At 39.3% G+C, this 12,899-nt stretch overlaps 1 protein-coding gene across 2 annotated transcripts in view; it reads right to left on the bottom strand.

The window, feature by feature from the left end:
* The window catches only part of Eml5 (EMAP like 5), a 113,735-nt gene that overhangs the window by 16,210 nt on the left and 84,626 nt on the right, over positions 1-12,899 (bottom strand). For both annotated transcript variants that reach the window (XM_042692588.1, XM_042692589.1), the window contains 3 exons: positions 7,312-7,390; positions 5,709-5,838; positions 2,392-2,490 (listed from right to left, as the gene is read on the bottom strand). In XM_042692588.1, the coding sequence (XP_042548522.1) occupies positions 2,392-2,490; positions 5,709-5,838; positions 7,312-7,390 (308 nt within the window). The remainder of the gene's footprint in view (positions 1-2,391; positions 2,491-5,708; positions 5,839-7,311; positions 7,391-12,899) is intronic.

Here is a 12,899-nt window from a genome sequence, read left to right as displayed (position 1 = left end):
CTGGTTCTGGGCTTAACCTCAGGGCCTAGGCACTGTCCCTGAGATTTTGTGCTCAGCTCCACTACTGACTTTTTGGTGTTTATTCTTGGAGATAAGAGTCTTGTGGAGGGCTGGGAAGGTGGCTCAGTGGTAGAGTGCTTGCCTTGCATGCATGAGGCCCTGGGTTCGATTCCTCAGCACTACATAAGCAGAAAAAGCCAGAAGTGGCGCTGTGGCTCAAGTGGTAGAGTGCTAGCCTTGAGCTGACGAGCTGAGGGACAGTGCCCAGGCCCAGAGCTCAGGTCCCATGACTGGCAAAAAAAAAAAAAAGAATCTTGTGAACTTTCCTGCCAAGGATGACTTTGAATGGCGATTCCCAGATCTCAGCCTCCTGAATAGCTATGATTATAGTTATGAGCCTTTGGTACCCCACAACAAAGTTGTTTCTTTTCTTTTCTTTTAAAGTAACAGTCTTTAGTAGGACAGAAGGCTGTAAACTGGGTGCCAGCAGCTTACTTCTGTAATTCTAGATAGTGAAGAGGCTAAGACTTGAGGATCTTGGTTTGAAACCAGCCTAAATAGAAAAGTCTGCAAGAAGTCTCCAACAAACCAGCAAAAAGCTGTACTAGAGGTGTGGTTCAAGAGCTCTAACTGAGTTAAAGCCCCAGGACCAGCACAAAAATAATTTTAGAAACTCATTGGAATTACATAATTGTTTTTCATCAACCAAGACAAAACAAGGATTTCTAGAACATATTGATTAAAAGGTCTAGAGTATCTTGACTTCGGAGATGAGGGAAGAGAGAATAAAGGAGTCAACTCTGCCAAGTGCTCATATAGTAAATAGTATGGTTAGTTCTAAACGTACTGTGATTTTAATTTCTTGACAGTACTGGGGTTTGAATTCAGGGCTTTGTGCTTGGTGGGTAAGCACTCTACTACTTGAACCATGCCTTTATCCTTCTCAATATACTTTGATAACTTCCAGTTGGTAGAAGGACTTGAAACTAGGCCACATGAAGAACCGTTGAAAGATTGGGAGTGTTTGTTGTGACCAGGCTGGTCCCTGGATAACTACGGAGTCTGTGACAACAGTACAGATCTAGAAGTCAAATATCAAAAAGCATCAAGTGAGGTCTCTTTAATTTTGGTGAGTACACCCCTGCAGTGACATGGAAGGATGGCACAAATGGAGAACTCTTTGGAGGTTGGGGCAATGTAAGTCCACCTTCTCACCCTTGCTCCATTCCACACTACCAGGAGCCATGAAGCTCACAAGTGCTGCTACAAGCTGAATGTTTGTGGCCCTCCAAAATCCAAACATTGACACTAATATCAAACATGATGGTAGGAGCAGGTGGGACCTCTGGGGGACAAAAGTCATGAGGATAAGCCTTCACCATAAGAACAGTGTCCTAGAAAGGAGAGGAAAGAGCCTCTTTTTCTCTACCGTAGGAGGCTATAAAAAAGCCATCTGTAACCCAGAAAACACATCTGTAAACCCTACACAGTTTCACAGTTCTAAACTCATGATCTTGAACTTCTAATTTCCAGAACTTGAGAAATTACTTATTTTTGTGCCAGTGGAGGGGCTTGGACTCAGGGCCTTGCACCTTGCTTTGGCTTTTTTTGCTCAAAGCAGGTGCCCTATCCCTTGAGATACACCTCTATTTCTGGCTTTTTGCTGGTTAGTTAGAGGTAAGAGCTTTCCAGATTTGTCTGCCCCAGCTGGCTTTGGTCCTCAGATCTCAGCCTCCTATGTAGCTAGGATTACAGATGTGAGTCACCGACTTCTAGATTTAGCCCACCTAATCTATGTTATTTATTACAGTACTCAAAAGCAACTAAGACATCCTTACTTGGAATCTCAGAATCCTACCCTTCAAGCATACACATATTGGTTATACCGAATTCTAGGATATCAAATGGGGGAAGGCTTTCCGTGAGGGAAACTACATATAGTGCTCCCATGGACATCTCGTCTCATAGAATGCCGCTGGAGACATCCAAAGCAAACCTTCCAGAAAAGAAGTACTAGACAAGACTCAGTAAGAATGTGATATGTCTCCAAAATGGAAGATGAAGTCACAGGCCTATGCGATTAGAAATTCTAGAATGAGGGCCAATGAATAGCAATCACAGACTGAGTTCTTGCTAAAGGACTAAATCCAACTGTTTCAGGTACTATCTAATAGTTTATTTTAAATGCTGAATTATCTGAACTAATTCAAGTAACTGAAAATTACATGGAAGTAAATTTTATAGAATAATAGGTATTTGGCTTTATATACATACACATAGACTTTGAACCATCCACAATTACACTATATTTAAGCTTTTTCTTAAGACACTGAATTTATTTAAACAAAACCAATGTTTCAAATTGTTTCTTTTTAAAATACAGAAACATACCTACTTGGCCAGTTGCCACTATGTTGATAAACTTGGGATGCTGATTTATAGTGAGGCACAGAATGTCATCATTATGTTCCTGATAGAAACTCTGGGTTCCTATAAGGAAAGAATTTGAGATATAAGTTTCAAAATTTGAAGATGTAACAGCCAAATGTACTTATCTAGTATGACAAACTACTCTTTTAACGTATTTGTTAGTTCGCATAGTGTTTGAGCACTTATTGTCTATAAATGGTCATAAAGATACTAATGAATCAGAAGTTTTAAAGCATATAATACAAGTCTGAAGATACCAGAGAAATAGGATTCAAATGCTATGGAGGGATGGGGATGTAGCTCAGGGGTGAAACACTTGTCTAGCATGTACAAGACCCTGGTTCAAATCCCAGTGACTCTCCCTCCCCCCACACACAAGAATTCAGTACAGGAAACAGTATTCAAGAGTATTCCCATTATATAAATGTGCTACTCTGGCTGAGAAGGTGGCTCAGTGGTAGAGCGCTTGCCTTGCATGCATGAGGCCCTGGGTTTGATTCCTCAGCACCACATAAGCAGAAAAAAAAAAAAAAAGTAAGAAGTGGCGCTGTGGCTCAAATGGTAGAACGCTAGCTTTGAGCTGAAGAGCTGAGGGACAGTGCCCAGGCCCAGAGTTCAGGCCCCATGACCGGACCCCCCCCCAAAAAAAAAAAAAAAAAAGAAATGTGGTACTCCTATACTGACCCAAACAGATTCTATAAATGTGATGGTGGTTGGGGAAGACCATTTTACGCAGAGAGGCACTTTGAGCAAAAGCAGAAAGGCAGGCAAGGGCTGGGTGTGTGCACGGGGCTCCTTTGGCTGAAGTGGAGGGGTCATGAGTAACAAGAATCAGCAATGTGGTTGGGAAGGCAGCTACAAACTAGAACTATGGAAGATTTGGAAGGCTAGATGATGACTTTTCTGTTAGGGTTTTGTAAAGGAAAAGATTCACCAGAGTCACATAAAAACAACAAATGTTTTTCCATTTAGTAATTTGGGCCATTTTTACTCTTATTTAATACTTATTCTGCAGTGAATGGAGAAACACAAACGACTTTTTTATCAAAGGATTAATTTATTAAGGAATTTCAGCATCTGTCAGTACTGAAAGTTGAAGAGACATTAGACAGTCACAGCAGCAGTCCATGTGGGATATAATAAACTAAATGAAATTGGATATTAATGGCCTGGAGGGAAATGGTACAATAGATCCAAATTATAAACACCATGAATAAAATGAAACAAAACAAAACCTCAACAACTACATTTAGCAGACCTACTATTACTTTTAAACTTCCCAAAGTGAAATGTGCTTTGTACTTTCTAGACCTAAAGGTTGTTTGCTAAATTGGTGAAGATCAGGTAACAGATCTAGAGTCCCAGATTATGAAAATGCATTGGATCACCAAACTGGTAAGAAACCATATTTGCAGAATGTAGGCAATGCCTAGTCTTCTTTCTGCCTTCTCTCTTGAGAGCTCATCATTAGAAAGGTGGTTAGTTAAAAATAAAAAAAAATAAAATCGTTAAGTATCAGAGTCTATACATTCTTTCTTTCTTTTTTTTTTTGCTTATCTTATTCCTCCCTATTCTTAAAGGGTAAGTGAACCTTCAATTTTCTTTTGAAATAGCATTTTTTTTGGGGGGGTCCGGTCGTGGGGCCTGAACTCTGGGCCTGGGCACTGTCCCTCAGCGCTTCAGCTCAAGGCTAGCGCTCTACCACTTGAGCCACAGTGCCACTTCTGGCTTTTTTCTTTTTGCTTTTTTCTTTTCTTTCTTACCACTTATGTGGTACTGAGGAATCGAACCCAGGGCCTCAGGCATGCAAGGCAAGCGCTCTACCACTGAACCACCTTCCCAGCCCCTGAAATAGCATTTTTTAAATGCTCAGAATTATTAAATAGAAAACTACCAATGATTTCATGTGTTCCTGGTGAATCCTTTACTTTAGGTGCTAAATTCATGATTATTTAACTAGTGACTAATGATTAGCACTGACCAGGAAGAGAATCAGGACTCATGTGATTCATCTACTCCTTATCCATTCAGAGAGAAACTATCAAAGAAAAATCTAAAAGGTTTGGTTGGACTAGATAACCTGTTTCTAGTTCTAACTTAAGATTTTATGATGCTTACAAACATATGTAACAAAACAGAATTCAACAATGTCACTAGAATGTTCATGTTGATCATCAAATGGTGCTAAAAGAACTTAATTTGTTCTTTAAACTAATCAGTTAAATAAACAGCAAGAAATACTTTCTTGCTGGGAGCCAGTGGCTCACGCCTGTAATCCAGAAGGCTGAGATCTGAGGATCTGAGGATCACAGTTCAAAGCCAACCCGGGCAGGAAAAGTCCTGCCCGCTGTGGCTTAAGTGGTAGAGTGTTTGCCTTGAGCTGAAGAGCTGAGGGACAGTGCCCAGGCCTAGAGTTCAAGTCCCATGACCGACCAAAAAAAAGAAAAGTAAAAAGAAAAAAGCAATACTTTCTTACATTTTTTGGACTCATGAGTAGAACCATAGATAAGCAGCTTCCTCAGCTTTCCAAGACCTTAGTAAAAACAATCTACTCATCAATCATTTACCAATACGCTACTTTCAATCATTATCAAAAACAATGTTCCTAAACCATCTCATGGTGAGGATGTGGAAAAAGGGAGCTCCAATTATGAATGGTTTCATTATAAAACATGGTTCTTCTCTTCTTTTTCTTCTTCTTCTTTTTTTTTTTTTTTTTTTTGGTTGAGCCATAGTGCCACTTGGTTACTTGGAGATAGGAGTCTCATGGACTTTCCTGCTTGGGTTGGCTTTGAACTGTGATCCTCAGATTTCAGCCTCCTTAGTAGCTAGGATTATAGGCGTGAGCCACCAGCGCCTGGCTAAAGCTATTTACTGTAAATCCTCACTTCTAACAGAAAGCAAATAGAACTTTGCATGATAAAATACTATTCTGCGGTATAATGCTCTTAAGACTGAAATGTGGCTGGGCGTGATGGTGCATGCTTGTAATTCCAGCACTTGAGAGGTTGAGCTGGGAGAATTGCAATTTTGAGGCCCCCCCTGGGCTACCTAGAGGTACAGGCTAGCCTGGACTGTACAGGAAGAGCTTGACTCAAAAACAAAAAAAAATAGCAACATAACCCCTCCCCCAAATATCGAAATATGAATTAGTCTGGACTTTTTCTCCAATATATTTAAAATATTTACAGCTTTAACAAATACCTATAGGCTGTTAGATAAATCCTAAATCAAAAACAGTATGGGTGTGTGTGTACTGATGAATTAGGATTTCCTACCTGTAGCAACATTGTGTAGAATTCCAACAGATGCAGTGTGATATATTATATCATCACCATCATTTAAATAATGTACATTATTCCTGCAGTCTCTGCCTCGATAACCAAACACAAGATCCAAAACAAGATCCTGTAACAATAATGGGAAAAAACCTTTTACCATATTTTTCCTCATATGTAAATGTTCATCCATGTTCTGTGCTATACACAGTACTGAGCTCTTCAGTCACAATGAATGGAAGGTATGTTTTGGATATTTAACAAACTTCAAACACAAAACCAACTAGATACATTTCTCTATGTAACCTGTTTTGGACAACTAAAAGATATATTCTACATACTGTATTTTTCTTTTTTTTGTCGGTTGTGAGGCTTGAACTCTGGGCTTGGGTGCTGTCCCTGCGCTCTTCAGCTCAAGGAGAGCGCTCTACCACTTGAGCCAGAGTGCCACTTCTAGTGAATTTTTTATTGGAGATAAGAGTCTCACGGAGTTTCCTGCCCGGGCTGACTTTGAAGCGTGATCCTCAGATCTCAGCCTCCTGAGTAGCTAGGATTACAGGCATAAGCCACTGGCGCCCGGCTACATACTATATTTTTCTATGTAAACTAAGGAAAAGGAAATAATGTGATCAGCTGATTGCAAGAATTTTCTACATGTTAAACACAGATGTTTGGTTCCAAAAGAATACTTTAACCTGTATTCAATATAGTCACAAAAACTTTATCCAAGGATAAATAATCATCTTAGGATAAATGATGTGCATGTCAGGTACTCTGATTAACCCAAGGATGTCTCTGACAAGTCATGCTCAAGTTCAGGCAGAGAGTCCTACAACTGAAAGTGTCCATTCTCACTGACCAGCCATAAACCCTATTCATGCCTGAGGATGCACAGGCTGCTGGGGCTACAGATGCTGGCCACAGCCTTTCTTCTTCCTCTATTATTGTGAAAGATCTCTTGTCTGGAGAGACAGAACAGTCTCCATAGACCTTGTGGTCAAGTTCCAGATATAATGTAAGTATTTAATCTTTAGCTTATAAATTCAGCCCAGAAAGTATAAGAAAGTGCCAAAGTGCTGTGCTTACCTAAGTAACTGATCATTCCCATACATGTATATTTACAAATTCTGAGATACTGATCAATCTTGCAAGGTATTACAAGTATAAGACTCATTTAAAAAATTAAAGAGAATTTGGGTATCAGTCTAAACCTCAGAACTGAGTAGGAGGGGCTGGGAAGTTGGCTCAATGGTAGAGTGCTTGCCTTGCATGCCTGAGGCCCTGGGTTCGATTCCTCAGCACCACATAAGCAAAAAGAAAAAACCCAGAAGTGACGCTGTGACTCAAGTGGTAGAGTGCTAGCCTTCTTAAGCTGAAGAGCTGAGGGACAGCACCCAGGCCCAGAGTTCAGGCCCCACGACCGGACCCCCCCCCAAAAAAAAAAAGAACTGAGTAGGAGTCAAGCAATAGATTTTTTACAACCAAAGGAAGTAAGATTATATTCAATACACTTATTTTCATAAAAACCAATGACAAGGCTTAGATAGTTATAAAAGGAACTCGGGAAATATTTTAGTAACAACAGGAAATGGGCCTTCCTTACCTCTATGGGTCTCTTTTTCTTGCCAACATTGTTCGTCTGCAGTTTTTCTGGCTGTGGTGGGGCTCTGCTCACTGGGGGCCTGTAATGAAGGTGGGAAGGAGGAGATGTATGCATCACCCGTGCCCAGGACCGCCCAGAGGTGCCTTCCAGAGAGGTCCCAGCTTTGCCAATGGGAACCCATCTAGCTCCTGTAGACTGGTGGCCTCTGATTTTGATAGGCTCTCATGCAAGAAGGTGAAAAGAAAATAATTTAAAATTTTATTCATTCTCTTGGGTTTCGGTGGTTTTTCTTCCCCTAGTGTTGAGTTTGAACTGTGTGCCTCATGCTTGCTCAGCTTGTTCACTTGTCTCTCTACCATTTCAGCCAGGCCTCCAGTCCAACTTTTTTGCTGGTTATTCCAGAGATACAGTCTCAGAGACTTTTCTGTCTACACTGGTTTTGAACCATGATTCCCTAGATCTCAGTTTCTTGAGAAGCTAGAATTACAGGCATGAGCCACTAGCCCCACCTTACTTTTATTTCCTTGTTAATAATACATAATTATAAATATTATAATAAAATATAATAAATCATAAATAATAAAATATGAATGATATATTACACATAAGAAAATAATTTTACATACTTAAAAAATGTGAGGGGTACATTATCAAAAAGCCTGGATTATTGCTTTAAAGCACCCAACACCAACATTTTCTTCTTGAAAGTGAATTTTAGTATTTCTGTGTACTTTCTATACTGTTAGCAAACATAAATCATATGAGTTTAAATTTATAGTAGCATGCTTTTTCATGCTCCTTGTTAGCTCTTCACTGGCTCGGCTTCTTGCCATCCTCATATGTGCTAAATGCTTCACCATCCAACATTTATTCAAGGGAAACAATTTTTAGTCATAAAGGACTATTATTAATACGACACTCTGGAGAAGGTAATCACTATTACTAATGCTGCTCATTTTCCTTCTTCTCATCTGCCAAATTGAATAACCTGAAAACTGAATCTAAATCAATCATATATCAACCCTTCTTCAAATTTTAAATATTCAGTTTATAAAAACTAAATCAAAAGGAAATTAAGGCCAGGGCCAGTGGCTCTTGCCTGTAATCCTAGCTACTCAGGAGGCTGAGATCTGAGGAACACAGTTTAAAGCAAGCTCAGGAAGGAAAGTCTGTGGGACTCTTATCTCCAATTAACTACCAGAAAACCGGAAGTGTCACTGTGGCTCAAGTGGTAGAATGCTAACCTTAAGCTGAAGAGCTGAGGGACATAGCCCAGGTACAGAGTTTAAACCCCATAACTGACAAAGAAAAAAAAAAAAGTAAAAGAAAAGAAAAAGAAATTAAGCTGGGCACCAGTGGCTCTTGCCTGTAATCTTAGCCACTCATGATCTGTGGATCATGGTTCAAAACCAGCCTGGGAAGTAAAGTCTTATCTGTTATCTTCAATTAACAACAAAAAAGCTAGAAGTGGAATTGTGGCTCAAGTAATATACCAGCCTTGAGCAAAATGTTAAGGCCCTGAGTACCAGCCTCAGTACTAGCACACACACACACAAAGTGATACAAATAACTCTATTACGGAAAAATTTTAATATTTATGAATAAGTCTTCTAAAATCAAAGGCATTACACTATAGTCATTTTATACATTTATAAAAAGTAAATGAAGCTAGGTGCCAGTGGCTCATGCCTGTAATCCTAGCTACTCAGGAGGCTGAGATCTGAGGAGCACGGTTCAAAGCCAGCCAGGGCAGGAAAGTCTGTGAGATTCTTATCTGCAATTGACCACCTGAAAACTGGAAATGGTGCTGTCGCTTAAGTGGTAGAATGTTCGCCTTGAGCTGAAGAGCTGAGGGACAGTGTCCAGGCCCAGAGTTCAAGCCCCATGACCAAAAAAAAAAAAGTAAATGATTAATCTTGAACATGCAATATAAAATAAATGGATGTAGTGAGCTGGAACATGCAAAATATAAAGTGATTATGTGGCTCAGTGATAGAGCACAAGGCTCCAGCTTTGATTTCCAGCACTGCAACAATAAAATTAGTGTAGATTTTTATATGTAACATAAAACAGCATGTAGAATAATATATACACATGCCTGATTGGTGTCATAAAGTAAATGTCCTAGACAGACACTGATGGTTCACATCTGTAATTGTAGTTCCTCTGGAGGATGAGATGTGGAGTCTGGAGATTTGAAGCTATTCCAAGCAGAAAAGTCTGAGACTTATCTCCAAAATAACCAGCAAAAAACAATACTGAGGTATGGCTCAAGTAGCACACTATAAGCAAACTGATAGGGGGTGTGCATGTAACTGCAGCGGCTCATTTTTGTAATCCTAGGTACTTGGAAAGTGGAGATCAGGAGGAATATTGTTTGAGGCTAGATGACCAGGCAAAAAGTGAGTGATCATGGATTACATGTTAATCAATAAGCCTGGTGTGGTGGCACACCCCTGTGGATCCCAGTTATGTGACATGCCATAAGTAGGAGAATCAAGTCTGATACTGGCTCCAGAGAAAAGAACGGAACCCAGTCTGAAAAATAACTGAAGCATGAAAGGGATGAATGGGGTGGTAGCGGCTCAAGAGCAGAGTGTCAGCCAAGCAAGCAAGAGGAGCAAGGGCAAGGCCCTGAGTTTAAAGCACAGGACAACTACCAAAAAAAAAGTGCCACACACGTCTGTCTGTCTCTGTCAATTATATATATTATATGTATAATATATAAAATATATAATTATCTATATATATTTCATGTTATCACAGAAACTTTGGCTTCAAATCATTTACTTTTGATTTTTTATGCAAAATGAACCATTTTTTTAATATAAGGAAATAAAAGCCACTAGGAAACCTGAATTTTAAATCAACCAATGCTGTTCAAATGCTGCTGTCTTAAACTACCCCACTTGGATATCAAGCTTCCAGGATGGATGCTTATTAATAAACACTGACGTGACCAGATTGATGGACAATTCAGTACCAGAAGATTATGGGTCATATAGCAACATGTTTTACAGAGAATGACAGTATGATGTTAAATGAGTAAAATGAAGAAGAAAAGCTACATGACATGAACCTCAGAAAACAATTTAGAAAGTATTGTGGTTCAAAACTAGTGATGAAGTCGTGGGAGAATGCCACCCTTCTGGCTGACGCGCTCCTAGGACATGCAGAGAATAATGGGTAAGTCATTTACTTTTTAAATGTCCATAAGTAAAACATAAAACTAAATTGGTCGAATTTAAACTTACAATAGTTCTACTAGGACTGCCTGTTTCAAATAATAGAAACTTTTTTTTTTTTTGGTGCTGGTCCTGAGGTTTGTACTCAGTGCTTGGACTCCATCTCTAAGCTTTTTCGTTCAAGGCTAGCACTCTACCACTTGAGCCACATCTCCATTTCTGGTTCAGGTTAATTGGCAATAAAGAGTCTCAGAGATTTGTTTTCCTGGGATGACTTTGAACTGTGTTCTTAACATCCCTGCCTTCTGAGTAGCCAGATATGAGCCACCAGTGCCCAGTAAAACTGGTTTTCTTCCAAGTCAATTTAGTAGTTTGTTTCATCAATGTTAGTATCTGACAGCTTTAACTATAACTCAAACAATAAAGCAATTTGTATCTATACAACTCTATGTAACAATCAAGCATATTTTAATTTTTGTAAGGACAGTTCAAATAAAAGTATATTGTATTATTGCTTAAAATAAAATTATACAAGTTGAAAAACTGTACAACTTGAATGCAAGAAGCTTAAGTAAAGCAATTACATGTAGTACACATCCACTAATTATGGTTCTATACATGCCACACATTGATGGCTCGTATCTAAAATCCTAGCTGCTCAGGAGGCTGAGATCTGAGGATCATGGTTCAAAGCCAGCCCAGGTAGGAAAGTTCGTAAGACTCCAATAAACCACCCAAATAAGTGGAACTGTGGCTTAAGTGGAGCTGTGGTTTAAGTGGTCGAGTGTTAGCCTTGAGTGTTAGCTCAGGGACAGAGCTGAGGCCTTGAGTTCAAGCGCGCGCGCACGCACGCACACGCGCGCACACACACACACACACACACACACACACACACACACACACACACACACACACACACACACACACACACACACACACACACACACACACACACACACACACACACACACACACACACTCTTCAGGGGCTCTAATTCCAAAGGGAGAAAGTGCAGAAAAATTAATAGAGGTAAACAGCATTGAGTCACATTGCTCATTAATGGCAAATGAAAAAGATTATGGACACACAAAATTAGGCCTCATAAACATAACAAGAAGATTACCTGGAACCTCTTTTCAGCAGCAAAGAAAGAAAGAAAGAAGAAAATATTGTAACATAATTTGAGTTTTAAAACAGAGAAAATATTTCCTTTAATACAATATTTTATATGTTTAATGCAGCAAATTACACTGAAAATATTAAAGGCCTGTGGACTTTTATTACTGAACATTGAAAAGGTTTAAATTATTCCATTAATGGCAGATTAGAAGAAAAAAGGCAAAAGAGAAAGATAAGTGAGAATTCAAAATGTTCTGTGTTGTAAACTACAAGTATAACATTCTTTTTCTTATTCAGATTAGACAAAGTGAATTTCTATCAAACTACATCTGCTTGTCTTTGTATTCAGAAATAGGAAACAAAATCTAGATTTAAAAGGCTAGTAGCACTTGAGTCTTTAAGAGAATTTTTTAAGAAGAAGGACCCACAGTCAGCCAATCCCAGAGACAGTAGGAGTAATTGAAGATCTAGTTAGATTTGGAATTTGGGTAGTAAACAAATTAACAATAAAAAGAAATATTCCACTAGATGCTGTGGCTAATACCTTTAATCCTAGCTACTCAGGAGTCTGAGATCTGAGGATTTTGGTTCAAAGCCAGTCAAGGCAGCAAAATCTCAAGACTCTTACCTACAATTAACCAGCAAAGTGCAGCTCAAGTGAGAGAGTACCAGGTTTGGATGTAAAAGTTGAGTTCAAGCCCAAGTACCAACACATAATCAATCAACACAAGATTTTGTTAAGATTGATGTTATATGCCTGTAAGCATAGCTACTTTGAAGACAGAGATCAGGAGGATCACAGATCAATTACAGCCCACACAAAAAGGTTAGGGAGACCTCCATCTCATTAACTAAGCCAGGTATAGTGGGTCACTTCTGTAATCTTGACTACAGTGTAGGGATAGGTAGAAGCATTGTGGTCCAAGGCTGACTTTATAAAAAAAAAATACAGACCAAGCAGGAGGCCCCAAGTCCAAACCTTAGCACTAGAAAAAAAAGAAAAACAAAAAAACCAAAAATTCCAACTATTTTAAAAATATAGTAGTTCCTTAAATTATGTAGAAAAAAATGTGGTTAAAGAGAAACTAACTATAGTTGCTTTTTTTTTTTGGTGGGTCATGGGGCCTGGGCACTGTCCCTGTGCTCTTTAGCTCAAGGCAAGCGCTCTACCACTTGAGCCACAGTGCCACTTCTAGTTTTCTAGTGGTTTATTGGAGATAAGAGTTTCATGAACTTTCCTGCCTAGGCTAGCTTTGAACTGTGATCCTCAGATCTCAGTCTCC

Source organism: Dipodomys spectabilis, unplaced genomic scaffold (genome assembly GCF_019054845.1).
Source record: "Dipodomys spectabilis isolate Male_0828 unplaced genomic scaffold, ASM1905484v1 ptg000157l, whole genome shotgun sequence".
Lineage (NCBI taxonomy): Eukaryota > Metazoa > Chordata > Mammalia > Rodentia > Heteromyidae > Dipodomys > Dipodomys spectabilis.
Note: the sequence above shows the minus strand (reverse complement) of the source record. Positions and strands in the feature narration are given on the sequence as shown.